This window comes from Epinephelus moara, chromosome 3, assembly GCF_006386435.1.
Source record: "Epinephelus moara isolate mb chromosome 3, YSFRI_EMoa_1.0, whole genome shotgun sequence".
In the NCBI taxonomy this organism is placed as follows: domain Eukaryota; kingdom Metazoa; phylum Chordata; class Actinopteri; order Perciformes; family Serranidae; genus Epinephelus; species Epinephelus moara.
Window position 1 is genome coordinate 11,693,383 of NC_065508.1, and position 18,898 is coordinate 11,712,280.

Consider the following 18,898-nt stretch of genomic DNA (forward strand, 5'->3'; position numbering starts at 1 on the left):
TCCAGACTTTATAGTTGTGAGCATCACATTTGAGACTTACTTCTCTAGTTTCTAGCTTTGAGAGAGAGTAGCTCATGTTTAAACATTTTGAACTTTCCTAGGCCATGGAAATAACATATTGGAATTCTTCATTTAGGTGGTGTTCCCCTTTAAAAGTATCAATAATATCTTAAAAATCAATCCTAACACGGACAGGGAGCTGAAGATGGATGAGTCAATGAACTTTATGTGCTGCTACAACCTTTAGTTTTATTGACGCAGCGTTGAAACACTGGCTAATTTAAACATGATAAAGGATAGCTGTTATCGTTCTCCACAAAGAAAACCTGTTAGGGTTATTAACTCCATATGGATCATAGCTTCCTCCTGTAATATTTACACAAGAGTGTAAAGTGTATGTGACATGTTGACAAAAACCCACAAGACAACATATTGAAAAACAGTGGAAGTTGCCTTTATTTCATTCAACAGAGAAATTGCTGCAACATCGGAGTAAACCACTGAGCATAAACTAACATTCACACTGAGCCGCTGAAACAATGACTGGCACAGTGGAGCAGTAAGGCTTAAGGACGCCTCAGACACATGCACACACACGCACACACGCACACACACACTCTTGTACGCACCACCCCCACACACACACACAGACGCTTCTCACACCCACTCATCTTCATTTACATCAGCTATGTTACACCTCTGTGGCTGCTCAGGCAGCAGCCTGATCACTATCCCTCCCTCAAACGTGGTCAGTCAGAGGTGAGGGCTCAAGGGTCACCTTGAGATCAGGTAACCTCTGTTCCCTGCTGTTGCCTTAACGCAGGGCTATTTCAGGGCTAGGAGTCGACATAACACAGAGACCTTAACCGTTCGTCTCTATGGTACATCTCTAAGCAACATGAGCCCCAGCAATAACACTGAGAGGCCAGCCGCGGGCCTGGAGGGCGGGGTTCAGGGGGTGATCAGGGGAGATCATGCTCTGGCCAAAGGGAGGGCGAGGAGGAGTAGGAACCGGCCGAGGAGATGATGTGATTGGTCACTTGGTAGAGCGTCGTGTGGGCTCAGAGGCAGTGGGGGGAGGCGGTGGGCCACGGCGGTCTAGGTCTTCGATGTAGAACATAATGAGCTTCCTGCGCTCCTCGGGAACGCACTCCAGCACAAGGTACCGCTTGTCGTTCTGAAGGATCTTCTCAACATCCTTCAGATGCTGCTCAGACTCCTGGATCAACTTTCTCGACCTGAGGGAAGAGAGGATGTGAGACAGGCAGAGAGCATTCAGCTGCGGGATCATCTTTGAGAGATTCAAGTACAACAGCTACTGGCTAGATTTTGGTTCAAGTCTCTTCATTTGATACAATTCTATACTGTCAGAACATCCTTTGCAACAAAGCTGACATATTTTTGTTGTTTAAAAGGTTAGAAAAAAACATTGAGACAGTTTCTATAAGTGACACAAGATGTTTATCACCATCACATCCTGTCCCATTTACATGCAGTCTGCAGCTTGTCTCGCCTCAATGCTACTTGTCTAAGAATTTTTACATCATTTACCAAAGTTATCAGACCCCAAAATGAAAATAAGGACCGATTTCATGCAGACATTTAAAATGTTTGTCTCTCAGTCTGCTTAATATAGTGGCAAATGAACTGAAACTTCATCTAAAGTAATGGGAAAATAATGAACTATGACAAGTGGAGTTGCTTGTAGTTACTTTTGTCCAACAACACTGTAGAATCTCAGATTTCTGGACTTCACTTATATCAGGCTCCATATATTAAATAAATGCACAACAAATCTATTTGTAATGGTTTTAAATGCAATTAGTGACACAGTCTTGTATTAATCATGCCTGTCTAGTATGTGAAAGTGAGAGTACACACCTGTATGTGATGAACTTTGTCTCCTTCAGCAGGGTTCTGAAGTCAGCTTTGGCTGTGATGTACTTATCTTTGATGTAATCTTCAAACTCCCTCTGTCTCTTCTGCAAACACACAGATTTACAATTCAGACACCAACATTCAGATCAAATGGATGAAACTTTTTAGGCCTAAGACATAGCATGTCTCAGCAGCCTGAGGTGACCTTTTGTAATTGTTTTCAATGAGGGTGAAGTGTTTTGCTCGCTGCTTTTGCATTGCTGAGCACCTCACATTTTCCGCTCTATGCGTCATTTTTCAAGACGACCCTGAACGCCTCGAGTTGAAAAAACTAAATCACAGAGGGGAAAAAGAGCCCAACATCATTGCAGGTTTTTTTGCCCTAGTCAAGCTGTAAGATGTATCTGAACAAACTAGCCTCAACTACTTTCCAAAAATTTACCTATTGTAATTAGGCCCAATGATTGGCAGCAGATTTTCAAACTTTCCCTGACTCATCCTAAAATAAACATTCAACCGACCATCATCCAAGTGATGCTGGTGGACCAGCTGGTGGTACTCCCTTTCTTAGGGTCTCAAGAAAGAGGGATCCTGGTTCGAAACCAGGGTGGGGGAGCCCTTCTGTGCAGAGTTTGCATGTTCTCTCTGAGTCAGCGTGGGTTTTCTCCGGGTACCCCGGCTTCCTCCCACAGTCCAAAGACATGCAGGTTAACGGGTGACTCTAAATTGCCCGTAGGTGTGAATGTGAGTGTGAATGGTTGGCTGTCTCTATGTGTCAGCCCTGTGATAGTCTGGCGACCTGACCAGGATGTACCCCACCTTTCACCCAGTGTCAGCTGGGATAGAAATGAATGAATGAAGGAAGATTTGTGAGTTTACTTCACAGCAAAAATAACGGTAGCTAAGGACAAGTGACTCAGTGGTTGCCTAGCGACAATTTTAAAATAGACGTAGCAACCTGCAAAATGTGCTCTGTGTGTTCAGGCAGGTCAATAAGAAAAAGGCAGTGTGGTGCTCTGTCTGATCGGGACCTAATTAAACTCACACCACAACAACTTTAAGATCAATTCAGAACTCATCATTAGAGTCACAAAACTCCAGTAAAGTGTTGTCATAAAGCGACTTTAATCTCTTATCATTTCATAATTGTACAAGCAAAATAGCCCATCTTACTCTGTCGCTGGAGGAGAACTTAATACAGCGAGGGTCCTCCTTGATGACCTTCTTCACCTCCTTCCATGTGGTTGTCAGAGTGATCTACAGCACAAACAAAAAAACTGTTAACACGCTTGTAAAATGAATCAGGGATCAATTTGAAGCAAGTCAATCAAAATAATTCATAAAGCACATTAATGGACATGACAGAGTATTATTTTCCTTCTAGCCACACTGGTTATATGTTCCCATGGGTGCACACAAGAAAGAAGCACCTTTTTACTTCTCACCATGCTGGTCTCATCCAGTAGCTGCCTGAAATGTTCCTTCTTCTTCTTGGCCAGTGCTTCTACGTGTTCATTAAACAGCTTCTCCTTCTCCTCTCTCTCCAGCAGTGAGGCTGACTCCCAGCGATGGTCCTTCCGCAGGTTACGACGAGTGTCTGACCACGTTGCATCTGAAGACCGTACCTGAGAGAAGAGTGAGCAGAAAGCACTTGTAATGTAATGCTCAATGGCATCACAGGCAAAAAAGTATTATGGGACAAGTTAGTCTTGTGAAGGTCAACATTCTTTCATTTCTGAAATGTTTACGAAGTGCTTTTAAACATCTTCTGTGATTATCCCCGCAGTCACAATCGTAACTGTAAAATCTGACTTAAGGGGCTCAGAATGGAAATGCAACTACGCTTTGCTTGGATCCGTTTTTTTATACATTATAACAAGTTTCATGAGGAAGTAAAAAAGCTGCGGAGCATCTCACCATGTCAGACATGAGAGCTTTGAAATGCTGGATAGCCTCCTCCCTCTTGTGCTGCTCCCTCTCTCGGTCGATCTCTTTGGTCTGCTCTGATCGAGCCTTCTGCACCTCCCGCTCCCTCTCTCTGAGACTGGCCTCGATACGAGCCTGCCGCTCCATTTCTCGCTCCTTATCGATGTCCACGCTCTGTGGAGGATGACACACATGGTCTGCGTCAGTTTTGTTTGTCGTGTGATGTCGACAATGAGGCCTGCGCTCAAAATCAGAGCATCAGGGTTAATTAGTTACAACAAAGTTTTCAGAAGGCTGAAATGAATCTGCAATGCTTCTCTGGAACTTGAATGTTAATCGATGACAAGAACTACACACACAATAGTCACGTGCACATTCTTGGTTTATTTATACTAGGGATGTTGATTCTAGGGTTTTTCACAGGTTAAATAGTCATGTAATGGAGAAGAAATCTACCATACTGGTCTGAATATTAGACCACTCTGAGATTATGACATAAAAATAAAACATGAACTAACTTCAATAAAGCACAACATAAATCCCCGTCACACACTCTCCTGTCGGGCTCTTGGATGTCAAAATGATTTTCTCTGATTCTAACTGTGTTTTTAGCTCCTCATCTGTGACACCTGAAATTCTTAACAGATGATTCAGCCCATGTCTGCAGCTGACATTGAAGACGCTTTAACTTGTTTTTCTTGTCAGGAATGTATTGCCTCCATGGCAACAAATGGACTTAAAGAGCTTGCTGGCCTCGCCACAACAAGGCCACAAACAACCCATAATGCAACAGTCTGTGTAGGAGACACTCATTCCTTTAAAAAATTAATATCTGATGTTATTAATTTGTTGTCTACTCCTCAAATTTAACACAACCTGCCCTTTTACAAATGTTATTTCAAGATAAAAGTATTGTCGAATCTTCAGTTCAATGCAGTATTTTTAAAGTGCCATCCCCTTTCCATGCCACAGCACAAAGAACAAAGTCTTGGAAACACAAAATAGAAAAACTTTTTTTTTTCTTTTTAAATTAACAACCTGCACACAGCACTGGCAAAAAAAATACCAACACGTGAAATACATTAGCCTTGTTTAAAAATCTGAGTATAGATCTGTTTACACTCGTGGTGTTGAAAAAGAGAAAACCTCAATTTTCAGTTCAATACTGAACAATATCTTGACAGCCGCTCTGACACAAACCAGACATCACTAGCACACACACACTGAAGCCATCATCTTCCATACAGAGAGTCGCTCCTACCTTGGCTTGTTTTTCCATGTAATGTTTGAAAAGTTCTTCTCTGAGTGCGGAGCTCTCCACAGCCTTGTATCGTGAGTCAGTCTCTAGCCTCTCTTTCACTTTGCTCCACCGCTGGCTGCCTTCTATGTGCTGCTCGCTCAGGAGATCAAAGAAGTCTTGCTTCACCTGGGAGCAACACACACACACACACTCATCAAAATTGTAAATCTTTCCAAAGCCAAATGGTCAGCAGGTGAGCAGGACATCTGCAGTCATTAAATGCAAGTGATTGGTACCTTCTCTCCTCTGGACTTGGAGTCCTCTTTCTCTCTCTTCCTCATAGCGGTGATGTATTCTATGAAGATGGCCTCCCTGTCCTTCATCTTCTCTATGGTCTTAAATCGCGGGTCTCGGCCATGCTTCACTGCAAATTCACTAAACGTTGTTCTGTGAAGATAAGGAAAAAAAAGATGAAATGATCTCTTGACCAAATGACAAAGAAAAAAAAACACCATTAACTTATGTTAAATACTAATAATATATTATGCTATTGAATATCGTGAGTTACCTCCCAGATGGAGAAGGGAATTGTAAAATAAATGTACAATAAAATCACATATCTATTTCGCTTGTGTTAAATATCAATATTGGCCTTTAAAACTATGCGTAGAAAAACTGCCTTGTCTGTTTACCTTGGTGTGAACTTTGCTTCTTCCATCATCCTCCTGAATTCATCTTTGGCCTGCATCAGCTTGTTCTTCTTCTCCTTCCTCTCCTCCTCTGCCCGCGTCTTCACATACTGATCAAACACCTGGAGTGGACATAATCACAGAACTATGACTGAAAGATTTTTAAAAATGGCCAGTACATGACACAATACTGTGAGGAAGTGAAAATGAGTAACAGAGTGCAAACTGAAACTGAACCTGTTTCCTCTCTTTTGGGTTGAGCAGAAGGTAACGTGGGTCAAACACAATCTTGTGAAGCTCTTTGTCCCAAGTCGAGAATGCAGACACCTACGTGGAAGACAGACAACGCTGGCATTAGACAGACACCCGAATATAAACTTGTATATATTAAAACTGCCACAAGAAACGCAGTGATGTTTACGTTTGTTCACTGAAAACTGATTTTGCGTTTATCAGGGGAACTTAAGGCAAAACATAACACAAAGCTCACACTATTGCCGTAACATTTTTCACAAATTTGTGTTACCCCTCTCTCCAGCAGCATTTCCCTGAACTGGGTCATCCGGGCTTCTAGCGGCACTATAGCTCGCTCTCTGGCAGCCCGGAGCTCTGCCTCCATTGCTGCTTCCTTCTCAGTGTCTGCCTCCTTCACCTCCTCCTTCCTGTGTGGGTAAAAAACACAAAGGTCAGTAGAGGCGCAGAGAATGATAAATGAGACCAGAGAGATGACGCAGAAAAAAAACAAAAGAAAACAGGAGATAAGGTGACAATCGGTGTAGCACAACAGCATTAAATATGGGGAGATACTAATTACTTACTTCCTCTTTTTTGCTTTGGTTGGCTCCTCATCCTGATTCTCTTCAGTAGTAACGGCCAGTTCTGGCTCCTCCTTATTCACACCTGTGTATGAAGACACAGACACGCCTACACAATAAATACCACGTACTGCAGTGTAACAGCATTTAATAGGACTGTGTATTGGCAAGAATCTGGCAATATGATACACATCACAATACAGGGGTTAAGAATCAATATATTGCAATTTTTTAAAGCTAATTTTAGTATGTATGTATTTTGTATGTATACAAAAGTAAACTTTTTTTATGCTATCAGATCAGTGGAATCTGCATTTGTTTATCACAGACCCTGTAACGTGCAGCATCATGCAAATAGTTTTTGTGTAAGAATTAAAACTGCTTGTGGGATTCTTTCTGTAAACAAATGAAGAAAATAAAAAATTAAAAATAGTACACTATAGTGTCACAAAACATATTGTCGCAATACTCAAGTGTATCAATATTTTCTTACACCCCTTGTGTTTAAGAGTGATAGCAGGACACTCAGGATTTTCTTTTTTTTTTAAATCAAGATTACACATAAGTTTCTTGCTCAGTATTAAAACCATTAGTACACCTGTTTTTCTGGCCACTGGTTTTCTGGCCACTGGTTTTGTGACTTTGAACATGTAATTGTTTAAATTTTTACTGCTACGTAAATCACTTCACTTAAATCGCTTTATTGACAACAATCAAAAGCACTGTGTTAAAAGTCATTGTCACAGACTGCATGTAAACGCGAGTTTGTCTCTACCTGTCTTCTTGACGTCCTCCAGGCCTCTCTTGTGCGGCGGCTCCTGGATGTGCTTGTCCACATCAGCTCGACCAACCAGCTCCTCGGGCCGGTCCCACATGGACAGCCGCGTCGTGGGGTTATAGAAGAACACACGATCATCACCCGTCCATACCACACACCTTATTTAACATAAAAAAGAAAAGCATTAGGTTTATTGCAATAAAGTGGAGTGGAGAGAATGTGTGGGCTGTGATGTGGTGTGCATACCATGGCGTGCCAGGGATGGGGTTGGTGGCTATAGGCCTGGCTTTCTGTGCTGCTTTTTCCTCCTCCGTCATCTCTTCTTCTTTAGGCTCCTTGAGAGAAAGAAGAAAATTGATTCTCTCTATTACTATTACACTCAGACTGTTAAACAATATATTATCTTAATTATCATTTTATCTTTTTGATGATTTAATTGCAAAAATTTGTCTTTCATTGTTAACCAGGGATATTCAATTAAAATTTTAAGAGTTCCAGTTACGAAAACTTCCCTCCAGCAAAGGTCCAAACCTCGTATTGTCTAAATTGCATAACTGTTATGACTGCAAGGGTACTTGGTTTTTATAATGTTCATGGTGGAGAACGCTGACAGACAGCTGTAAGTCAATCCAAAAATGGTCAAGATGTGTTGTGCTTCTTTGGTTAGACAAGGAAAAACAGTCCCAGACAGAGTCTCTAGTTAGAGAGCAGCAGGTCAGTTGCTTTATGCCGTCATCTCTCTGACGTCTCTTTTAAGGCCTTAACACACCAGAGCTGTTTTTTGTCATCAAATTCATTTGCACATCAATATATTTTCCTCAAAGTGTTTTTGTCATGAGTACATTCACACTGAATGCAAATATTTATCGGCAAAAAAGCGGTGTAATTGTTTTTCAGAACGAGATAGATTTTTCTGAGGTTTTCACACAATGAATAAAGACATCAACCAGTCACGCTTTGTGGAGATGATGTCACGTCACAACGTCACGACAATGGCAGACGTGTTGCAATGTTGCATTGCTGTCTGTGCAAAATATCTACAAGCACCACTTGATGAAGCATGGTATATACTATGTATAAGAGTAATGTAGTATAATTTGTTGTGCAGTGTAGCGTATCTTGCAGTCCTAAATATTACAATGAAACCATTTTACAATGTGACAATACTATATTTAATTATCGCCATAGCAACAATGCATTTTTCAATTTGAGGCAGTGTGGCTTTTGCTGTTGAAGCAGGTTGTTCGACTCTTTACATACCTCCTTCTCATTATTAGTGTTTTCTGTTTTGTTCTCCTCGTCTTCCATCTCCATCGCCTCAGCTTCCTCCTGGGCCAGACGCTCCTTGATCTTTTCTGCTTCCTTTTCTGAAGACAGCGAGAAGAAAAAAGGCACACACGCAAACAAACAGTGAGTTAGTGCAGCTCAGCAAATGCAGCTTGTTTTCAGCTCAGCCAGGGTTTCATGTTCAGTAAATCTGCTGATAATCAGTCATAGCAGCTGCAGGAGACAGTAATGTGGGCTCAGTGTTCTTGTGTTTGGCTGTGCATCTTGTCTGACAGATGACAATGTTGTCAGTGAGCAGAAAATCAAAGGGGGTGACGGTTTTGAAATTGGCGAGACTGGAAATCAGCCAAAGCCTCGCACCCATCATCAAACAAATCCATTTAAGTTTCACCCAATTACAACACGCTGAGCTGATTGCCTCATCATGCCAGGCTTGACAAAGCTTGTGTGTGTGCACTTGTCAGTAGGGCCTACCTTTCTCCAGAAGGGCTGGTGGTTTCTCCCAGGTGGACTCCAGTGTTCGGTTGTTGTAGTAGTAAGTTTTCCCATCAGCTGTTTTGTACTCTGACCACTCGGGGAGCTGCAATGATCCGGCCATGGAGGCAGGAGCCGCTGAGAGAGCCAGCTGTGGGTGCATCATGGAAACTAAAGGCGGGCCCATGCCAGGAAGCATGCCTGTCATTATTTAGAGAGGAAAGAGAGACACCATGATTGGCTGAGACTCATCTTTCTGTCCAAGACTCTAACAGTAATTGTGGTGGACTATACTCTTTGTGAACTGTCATTTCCCAGGTTTCCCACTTGTAATCAAACACATGTATTAGCAAAACCAGAGGTGACACAGAGAGCTCCACAGGCACAATAAAACGGATTCACTGCAACTTAAAAAGGGAGGTGCCTCTTTGTATTAGCCTTGTTGTCTAGACGAGCAGATTACAAAATGAGTGAGTGAATTAAAAAAAAAAGAAAAGAATATTATCATTTGTGGAAGAAACTGCTCATGTCTACAGATGTCTTATAGAAGCATAACTGATTGACAGCAAACACAGGCCACATACACAAAGAGACAAAGCAGTGACCACACACACGCACACACACACACACACACACACACACACACACACACACACACAACCATGCCACAAAAGAAGACATGACCACAACATGTATCCCTGTTGTAACTGCTATACTACTGACTCACTACAAAGCAAAAGCAGTTGACGTTATGGGAACTAGCTAAGATGGTCTCTGTCTCAACTACAGTCACCAACCACACACCTCAAAATGACTGATCCAAACAATCAACAACTCGGCCTAATAGAACAATTTAGATGATGATGATTTGTGTCCTCTCATTTACCAAAGCAAAACAATTAATCTGTCACTGTATCAAGTGGTTTCAGAGGACAACGCGCAAACAAGCGCAGTCATCATTTTGTGAGAGCTGAATACTCTGGTTTGTCTTAAGCACGCAAATGCTGGAAACTAGACTTTCGGGACAGTACACCCCAAAACAAGAAACACATATTTTATCTCTTACCTGTGGTGCTATTCATCAGTCTGGATTGTTTTGGTGTGAGTTGCAGAGTGTTGGAGATATTGACCGTAGAGATGTCTGCCTTTCTCAAATGCTTGTGGTGCTCAAAGCACAGCAATGTCTCTCTCCAGAAATCATGACCCGGTTACTCAAGATAATCCACAGACTTTGTTGTGAGCAGTTTGGTGTAGGAACAATTTTCTTTCAACCAAACTACACCCACTACCCGCACAAAAGCAAACGTGCATCTACTGCAAGCTCACCTAGCACCACTGAGCTAGCTAATGTTACAGCACAAACCTCTTGTCCATGAGTAGATGCACACTTCCTTCCACACAGTGGTTCCGTTGGCAGGTGTAGTTTGGTAGAATTAAAATAGTTCCTTCGTGAAACTGCTCACAACAAGGTCTGTGGATTATCTTGAGTATCTGGGTCATGGTTTCTGGAAAGAGACATTGCTGTTGAGTTTTTCAAATGTATTTTTTGGCGCTTTGAGCCCCACAAGCGGAGCGCCATCTAGTTCCACTATGTTTGAGAGAAGGCAGACATCTGTATGGCCGGTATCTCCAACACTCAGCACCTCACACCAAAACAATCTAAACTGATAAACAGCATCACAGGTAAGATGAAAAATATGTATTTTTGCTTTAGGGTGGCACACTGTCCCCTTAACAAGTGAGTATCTTAAAAAATTATGCGGGTGATGGAAAGAAGTATGTGGCGTACCCCTTGCAGTGTTTTTAATCCAGACTAAACTGAACTTGTTAAGTCACAAATGAGTTAAACAAGACTTAAAAACATAAAGCTGTATGCTCTGCCTCTGTCTGCTGGAATGGAGGAAACTTCTGCTGTACATCGGATGGATCATGTTCACAGCATTCACCACCATGCCACTGTTTGACGGTTCCCATATGTACCATATGACTCATGTAGACACCATTCACTACCATGCCATCTACTGTAGATCTGAGATGCGAGCGGCTGGGTGTTTACCGTTGGGGCTGGGGCCTGCCTTTACACAGGGGGCACCTACTATCTGCATCATTGCTACACCTGCAAGAACAACGGACAAGCAAGCATCTGGTTGAACACAGCAGGACACTAGACATGAGCTACCATGGTGTGTAAGAGTTTGTGTGTGTGGCCCCACTCAGACAAAACACACGCCCAAATTTTGGATTGTGCGTCACTGTTGTGTTACAACAGTTACTCAGTCTCTATTGACGTTTGTGTGCCTGTAATGTATTTAGAGATGTTAGGGATGAGCACAGTGTTCATTAGGTTTACAAAGTAGGATTTATTTGGAGGCTTAAAAGCGTGGATGAATAATGTTGGAACACCACAAATCTCAAAGTCATTCAGGAAGCTCTCAGTCTGATATTAGTCAGCTGAATAACAATCAGCGCTGATCTAAAACTGGCCCCATCTGATTGTAATTCTGATTTTGCCAAACACTTTGTCCTCAAAGAACACAATAAAATGAGATAAATAACGAGAATGAGCCTCTTCAATCAAATTATGCTAAAATGAGGGACAGTGGGAGAAAGAAGAAGGAATGAAAGAGAACAAATAACAGGAGAAGAGAAAAGCAACAGGAAAAAAGACTTGAAAGCAAACACACAAGAACATTTACATTAGCTTACATTTAAATTTGAGCAACTGCACTCAAGACTTGTTGTTCGACCCTTAAACCAAATGTTGCCTGAGAAATCTTTGCTGACTGAACTCAAGAAATTAAGCTACAATCACAAGATATCTAGTGTGAAATCTTTCAGAAACATTCGTATTTATGCTGAGTTCACACTACAGGCAACAAAGCTACAGTGTAGCCAGCTACATTATTGCTCACGGGCTTGTTGATGTAGTTATGTTGTCATGGGCTTGTGTTTGTCTGATAGATGCAACAAAGCACCTCGACTTTTTGTCATCTAAAGTTTCTATTTGACCAAAACAAAATCTGCTTTTCTTCAATGTCTGCGCCCCATTTTAACATCACATTTCACTGCCCCACTGCATCCTAGTGTGCACCGTAATGCACAAAAAGCTAGCATAGTGTCACAGTGCTAACTAAGCTAAATAACACCGCACCACAGCTAAAAACAAAAACATAAGATTGGCAAACACTTCTCCGTGTCCCTGGAGCACTGAAAAAAGGTGAGGCCTGCTCAACTTTGATTTACAGTCACGCCCATCCACAGCGACAAGCATCAGTCTGTAACTTCATGTCACTAGTTTCCTTTGAAAATGACCCCTAGCCTGTTGCTTTGCCGCTCGTAGTGTGAACACAGCATTAACCGTATAACCTGTGTGTCAGTGTCCCTCTCATCCTACCCTCCTGTGGTGTTCCAATAACAGCTTGACTTGGAGTCCACTGGCCACGCTAATTTTTTGTTGTTATCAAAAATGCACCTGTAATGCTGAGTCAGACTTTCCACAGTGACTATATCGAATTGTCAGCAGTCACAAAATTTACACAGCTAAGCACCAAATTAGAATCAAAGTAATCAAGCAGTCTTAACTGGTTAGCTTATTAGCAACATTATAGTTTCTACTACATTATACTTTATATTTGGGGTTTCCCAATGACGTTTTTTGGCCCTGCCCCGAGTCTTTTATTGTTGAGTCTGATTCGATACATATATTTACACAGCAGTAGAAGATTGGCCTCTGCAGTACTGATAATATATGTATCTGACTCTGAAATAACAGGTGCAGCTGACAAAATTTGGCCTGCCATTTTTTGAGACGCTACTTCCAAATACCAAAGGGTCTGATTCAAAACCCATTAAAAATACAAATTGGTCTGAAATGAATTTATGTGTAACAGGGAGACATCATGAGCTAGGGAGAAGACATATCAGTTCAATCCCAGATCAGCCCTTTGGCTCAGGACATCTTTACTTTCAACATGTCAGACAAAAAACAAAATTCTGTCCTGGTGCCCGACAAAAAATCTGCAATAAAGCTTATTGCTGTTTACTGGATTCCAATATACCTATACAGCAGTTCCTGTCTGCAGCATAGTGACAGCAGCTAGATATTGTGGACTGTCTTTCTTACTTTCTTGCTCGAAGTTTGAGGTTCTTACCTGGTAGAGGGATGTGCATGCCCGGCAAGGGCACCCTGAAAGGAGGCACCATGACAGGGGGGAAGGCAGGTATGGCTGCGGTGGGCTGGGCCACACTGTGAGGCAGGGCTGCGGGCAGCAGTGGCATGGTCTGCACCGCCGTAACAGGTGACGGCACCGTGGAAACTGTTACCACGGTGACTGGAGACACAGCAACAGTTGAGGACACGGTGGCAACAGGGGACAGGTCTGCTACAACAGTGGCTTTGGGAGCAAAAAAAGGATATATATATAAAAAAAAAAAACAGATTTATTTTTGCTTTTGTCTGTGCTGGTGTGTTCATAGTAGGGCTGCAACTAACGATTATTTTCATTGTCGACTAATCTGCTGATTATTTCTTCGATTAGTCGACTAATCATTTTATCAAAAGATGTGTTAAAATGTTGAAAAATGTCAGTCTGTCTCTCCCAAACCCCAAAATTACGTCATCTAATGTCTTGTTTCATACTCACACCAAAGGGATTTAGTTCACCATCATGGGAGAGTGTGTAAAGCTGCCAATATTTGAGCGTAAGAAGCTGCAATAAGAGTATTTTGGGGTACTTTTATAGTACTTTTCTATGAAAAATGACTCAAACTGATTAGTCGACTACTAAAATAGTCACCGATTATTTTAGTAGTCGATTAGTCATCGATTAGTCGACTAATCGTGGCAGCCCTAGTTCATAGTTGATATAAGATGGTGTACTCACCTGCAATGGATACAGAGGGGGAGGGGGTGGTGGAGTCTGGACTGGAGGTGAGTGTGCGGGAGGGGGTTGTGGACGGGGCCTGAGTCGGGGAGGCTGCGGCTGCTGTGCTGGCTGTAGTGTTGACACTGCTTGAGCTGGCAGCTGCAGTCACCCCCACATTTGGACCCGGCCCCGCAGACCCTGCTACAAGAAGAGGGTTAAGTTCAGACTGCTGGATGATCTTAACACCGTCTGGTTTACTCCACGATGACTCTCTGGTCCTGGCGTTATAGTAATATGCCTGTGAAAGGGATAATAAACAAGACAACACTTGTAATTAGAGAACAAACAGTAACTAGATTAAGAAGCATGGCAACACATAAAGAGTCATCATCTCCTCCTTGTAACAATACCACAGGACTTTTTAATATTGCAGTAAGCAGTTTTGTTGATTTTATTGACATTAACTTTAACACTTATCTTGTCTTATGCACACTACTTCTCACTCCTTTCGCTAAAACTTAACTATTTAAAACTGAACTGAAAGTGAAACTTTTCTATGCTCTCTCTTTACAGCCAGACTCCATGGACAAAACAGTACTTTTACCTCTTTACCTTAAATTATTGTGTGACTTAGGTGTTTTAAAGGGTTAGTTCAGATTCACCGAAGTCACATAATAATAAAAACAAACTAACTGATCAAGGCAGTGGTAGACGAGCAGCTCCCGTGTTCAGCAAGGTAGACTTACTGTTTTTGTCAATAGAGTCTGGCTGTGGAGAGAGAGCTTAGGTTTTACTTTGGAAACAATTTTTAACAGTAAGGTTTTGCCAAAATGCATGTGTTTAGGAAGTGCTGTGCATACGACTGGATTAATGAAACTTCGATTATACTGCAGTTGAGTGAGAGTTTGTAAACGGATGTTCTGATATAGTTTTGCTGTTGTTAAACACAGCTCCCTATGACTTCAATTCATCAAGAATTTTCTCTATTTTTGAGGTCTTTGTTCACTATAGAGGCATGCATGATACACAATGCTTACTTTTTGAATGCAATGTAACACAGGTTGAGTAGATATACAAATGATGAGTGGGTGCAGTATTCCTTTAAATGCAATCAAGTAATTAGCACCTTTAAAATCAGTTGTGCAACTGAAGTCCAATATGAGCACACAATTAGACAAAAATTCCAGATCATCACACAACCCCTAGAAATACTCATGCTGTCCCTGTCTCAAGGGCTGTAGTTTAATGTACTTTTTGAAAAACTTTTAGACTGTAAAAATCATTTATTATTTCTCCATGTTTTTCTTAAACCAGAATAGAGACCCTGCTAAGTGCTTACGTATGACTTCCAGCTTACCTTTCCCTCTGGCGTCTTGTTTTCTACCCAGATCTCCTCTGCAGGGTTGAGTGCAGGGGCTCCAGATGCAGGAACGGGGGGCATCCCAGGAGGAAACAGCATCCCCGGAGGAGGTGGCAGGTTCCCCATCGGAGGGGGAAGGAACGGAGGTCTCTGCAGCAAAAGATAGAGACCCAGCATTACATTTTCGGATTGAGAGGAGTGGGGCCAGGAATATAAATTGCCCAATAAGAGTCCTCCCTGGTGGCCAGGCAGATAAGCAGTCGACTATTTAGCCAGCAGCCGGCACTTGCTGAAACCTCTGAATTCAAATTAGGAGGTTTGTGCATCAATATCATATCATTCAAGAGAATCTCACTGAATCAATTAAGACAATGCCAAATAGATTATAAAACCATTTTAGTCATACTTCTCCTTGATTGTGTCTTGTGTTTTCTTCTGAGAGCTAATGCAGCTGTTATTTATGCCAGAAGGGACTAAAGCTTTCACTGTGGTCGATTTCTTTACAGACTCTGCCTGGCAGATGGCTGCACCATTGATTGATATGAATTCATACACGAACTGTGGATCCTGTCTCTGCTGAAGGATTTACCCTTTTCTTATTACTTATGCACTCACACATGCACATTTACCTTTAAGGTACTGGTTAACTATGCCACTAATGGTCTTGACCAGAGGACTCTGAATATGAGGAGTAGAAGCAAAGAACATAACACCTAGACTACCCACATCAGAAGCTAACATTGAGTAAAGTCATAAGTAGTGACCCTGTCCCCGCTCATACTCAATGTGTTGAGTAGACCAGTCACTGATAAATCTGAGAGATCTGTTAAATAACTTCCTTATAAAAGATTCAGCTTCTCCTTTTTCTGCCCATGAGCATGTTCTCTCCTCCTCTCAACCGCCAAATGATCTCTCTCATTTATATGTTGTTTCTGAGTATCTAATATTTTGGCTATTATGGTCTATTACAATAAATGCAATTTCATTATGCTTATTAACATATTTGGCTCATTCTTCAGCTGACTTATTTCAGTCTTTGTCGATCCCTCTGTGAAGAACATCACTACAAGCAAAGTTAACACAGTTCAGGCCAATACTTAAAACATGCATGTCGTATAAGAATGGTAAACAGTCACCTGTAGATGGGGGGGTCCAATGGGTGGTGGCATGCCTCCTGGCGGAGGGATGGGCGGCATGCTGGGGTCAAAGGGTGGGCGTGCAAATGGCGGTCGCGGTGGGGGTCCCCTCATCATCCCAAAAGGAGGTGGCGGTGGCCTGAGGAGAGGCGGCGGGCCTCGTAACACTGGGGTCTGGGCAGGTGCGGGTGCAGGTGCAGGCACAGGCACGGGCACAGGGCCGCGGAACCGCACTGCCTGCTGCGCCATTCTAGTAGAACAAAATAACATCAGGTTACAACTAATGTTCAAAGGCAGATCCCTAAGTAGCAATGACAAAAATCATCTGATATGAGCACTTCAATCAGCACTAACATGCCACAACTGCAAGTATTTATAATGTTTGAAAGTAACTGTAACTAACAGTAAGGCTGGGCAACATAAAAAGGTCATATTACACAGGGTGTGGCAAGTTTCAAATTTTCAAGTTGTCAACAGTCACACACATTTCAGCTACCATTATCTAGTAATTTAGAAATCATTCTGGGGGAGAATCAGCTTGATAATTAAGATTACTTACATTGTTAAAGAACCAAAATTATGCTCCACAATGTGAAAAGAAATCTCACAATGTAAGAATATTAACAACATCAACATATTATAGACCATGCAAAGTTAAGCATAGTTGATACTTGCTTATTAATCCAGACAGATCGTATTGAGAACAGATATTTACTAGAGAGGAAGCTGCAGAGTAAACTAGGCTAGTTAAGCAGATTATTACAGACACTTTATAAAATAATTGTTTCTAGCTATTTTGTATTAATGCTATTGTAAAGATAGGTTCTGCTGATTTATGTACAGCATATGAGCTGCAGAAATCAGTTCTTGAAGATGCATCACACTGACGTGGATGATGTTTTTGCTACGGAGCCTTTGGGTGTAGAGCTGTAAGTTATGCAGCACTGGTGTGTTTATTATGCCACATGCTCTTTAGGGCGATATCGTAGAGTGCATACTTTAATCCTAAATTAAAGCATACACTCTGTTGATCTCATATATTACTAACTGGGCAACAAGAAGCAAGGCAGTCCATTCAAAACACTGAATGGACGGAGTTGTGTGCTCCTGCTTACTAATGAATGTAGCATAGCTTAGCTAGCAGGCTTTTTTCACATTCACAACTGAGCACAGACCACAAATTTAGCATAGGAACTGTGTCTGGACACAAATTCAGGGCCTGGCAAGTTCGGCAGCTCGGTGAAAGAGTAAAACATATGTCTGTGTATAATCTGACTGCCTGTGTTTACCGCGTGCCACGAGCGGAGAGCAGAGACGAGCCGCTTGGCAACACAGGCTAGCTAGCTAAAAGCTAGTTAGCTAGCATGGCTACATGCACAAATTAAACCACTGTTTATCGCAACCTCTCGAGCAAAAGCAACCCTAATCACCTTCGTTTAAAATCACAGCCTGTGCTTAATAGCACGCTGAGCTCATATTCATTTAAACACTTTATTTGCTGTTATCTGACCTGTTGTCGCTGAACCCGATAGTCTCGCTCTCTGTCTGGTCCGCCATTACAGGAAAATGTAACCACTCTCTTCCTGGAAACGCCCCTAAGTGGTTTCCGCTCCTTGCATTCGCTCAAACTAGACGTCAATCATAGCGCAGTGAGCTCTGATTGGTTAAAGCGTTCCTCACGGAGGTTTGGCCAAGCCCTCATTGGGTCCTGTCTTTCATTATGTCTTTTTTGTTCAGTCAGAGTGCAGGGTGTTGTTAGTAAGTTGAGCTGTAATCACCACCACTTTTTGCATACTCCATTAGATTTTACCACTTCTCGCTCTGCGGGTATTTTGTGTGCCCACTGTTGTGAACAGTGGTGGAAAAACAACTGAAGTCCTCTACTTTACAGTGCACTGATGCTGAATGCTCTGTATCCACAGAATAATTTGCATCAAAATCAAATCCTTAACATTTGCATGCTTTCATATTCAAAACATATAAAGATTCATGTCCTGGCATGACATGAAAAAAACCCTGACCACTTTTACACCTCTCCAAATGCTCTTTTATTTGGCAGTGTTGCACTTTAAGTTTTTGATCATATCTATCTTTTATTTCCACAGAGTTTGAATGCATGTATTCTGAGTCCCTTAATGTAATGTTTCTTGACCTGTTTGCAGCTGAATAGATGGAGGCGATGGGGGAGTAAACCATTGTGCTCTGAGGCAGACAAACTACAAAGTGTCAGTGCATGCATCAGAATAGTACTAAAGGAAGTATGTGTACCTTTCACCTTTGCTTGTGGTGCTGAAGCATTAGATCTGAATGTAATTACAGCTGACAATCAGGGAACATAATGCTTTTTGCACTGTAGACAACAGATTGATTTGATGTGAATGTTCCTTGCATTAACTTGTGAACATTACAAATTATGCAATCCAAACAAAGACAGAATATTTACTTTGTAT

At 41.9% G+C, this 18,898-nt stretch overlaps 1 protein-coding gene across 6 annotated transcripts; it reads right to left on the bottom strand.

The window, feature by feature from the left end:
• Nucleotides 1–438: 438 nt before the first annotated feature.
• tcerg1b (transcription elongation regulator 1b (CA150)) lies at nucleotides 439–18,030 on the bottom strand. Of its 6 annotated transcripts, none has more exons than XM_050040483.1 (21): nucleotides 17,959–18,030; nucleotides 16,449–16,698; nucleotides 15,310–15,462; nucleotides 13,971–14,250; nucleotides 13,239–13,481; nucleotides 11,144–11,203; nucleotides 9,088–9,288; nucleotides 8,587–8,693; nucleotides 7,573–7,661; nucleotides 7,324–7,484; nucleotides 6,552–6,633; nucleotides 6,260–6,395; nucleotides 5,971–6,060; nucleotides 5,737–5,855; nucleotides 5,341–5,491; nucleotides 5,066–5,230; nucleotides 3,796–3,978; nucleotides 3,324–3,503; nucleotides 3,052–3,135; nucleotides 1,882–1,982; nucleotides 439–1,238 (listed from the first exon to the last, which is right to left on the bottom strand). In XM_050040483.1, the coding sequence occupies exons 1-21, from the start codon at nucleotides 18,003–18,005 to the stop codon at nucleotides 1,037–1,039; spliced, it is 3,084 nt and encodes a 1,027-aa protein (XP_049896440.1). In that variant the 5' UTR covers nucleotides 18,006–18,030; the 3' UTR covers nucleotides 439–1,036. The 6 variants fall into 6 exon arrangements, with proteins under 6 accessions (XP_049896440.1, XP_049896439.1, XP_049896436.1 ...); XM_050040482.1 differs by having other exon boundaries at nucleotides 3,309–3,503; XM_050040479.1 differs by having other exon boundaries at nucleotides 6,552–6,657.
• Between the last annotated feature and the right edge of the window lie 868 nt (nucleotides 18,031–18,898).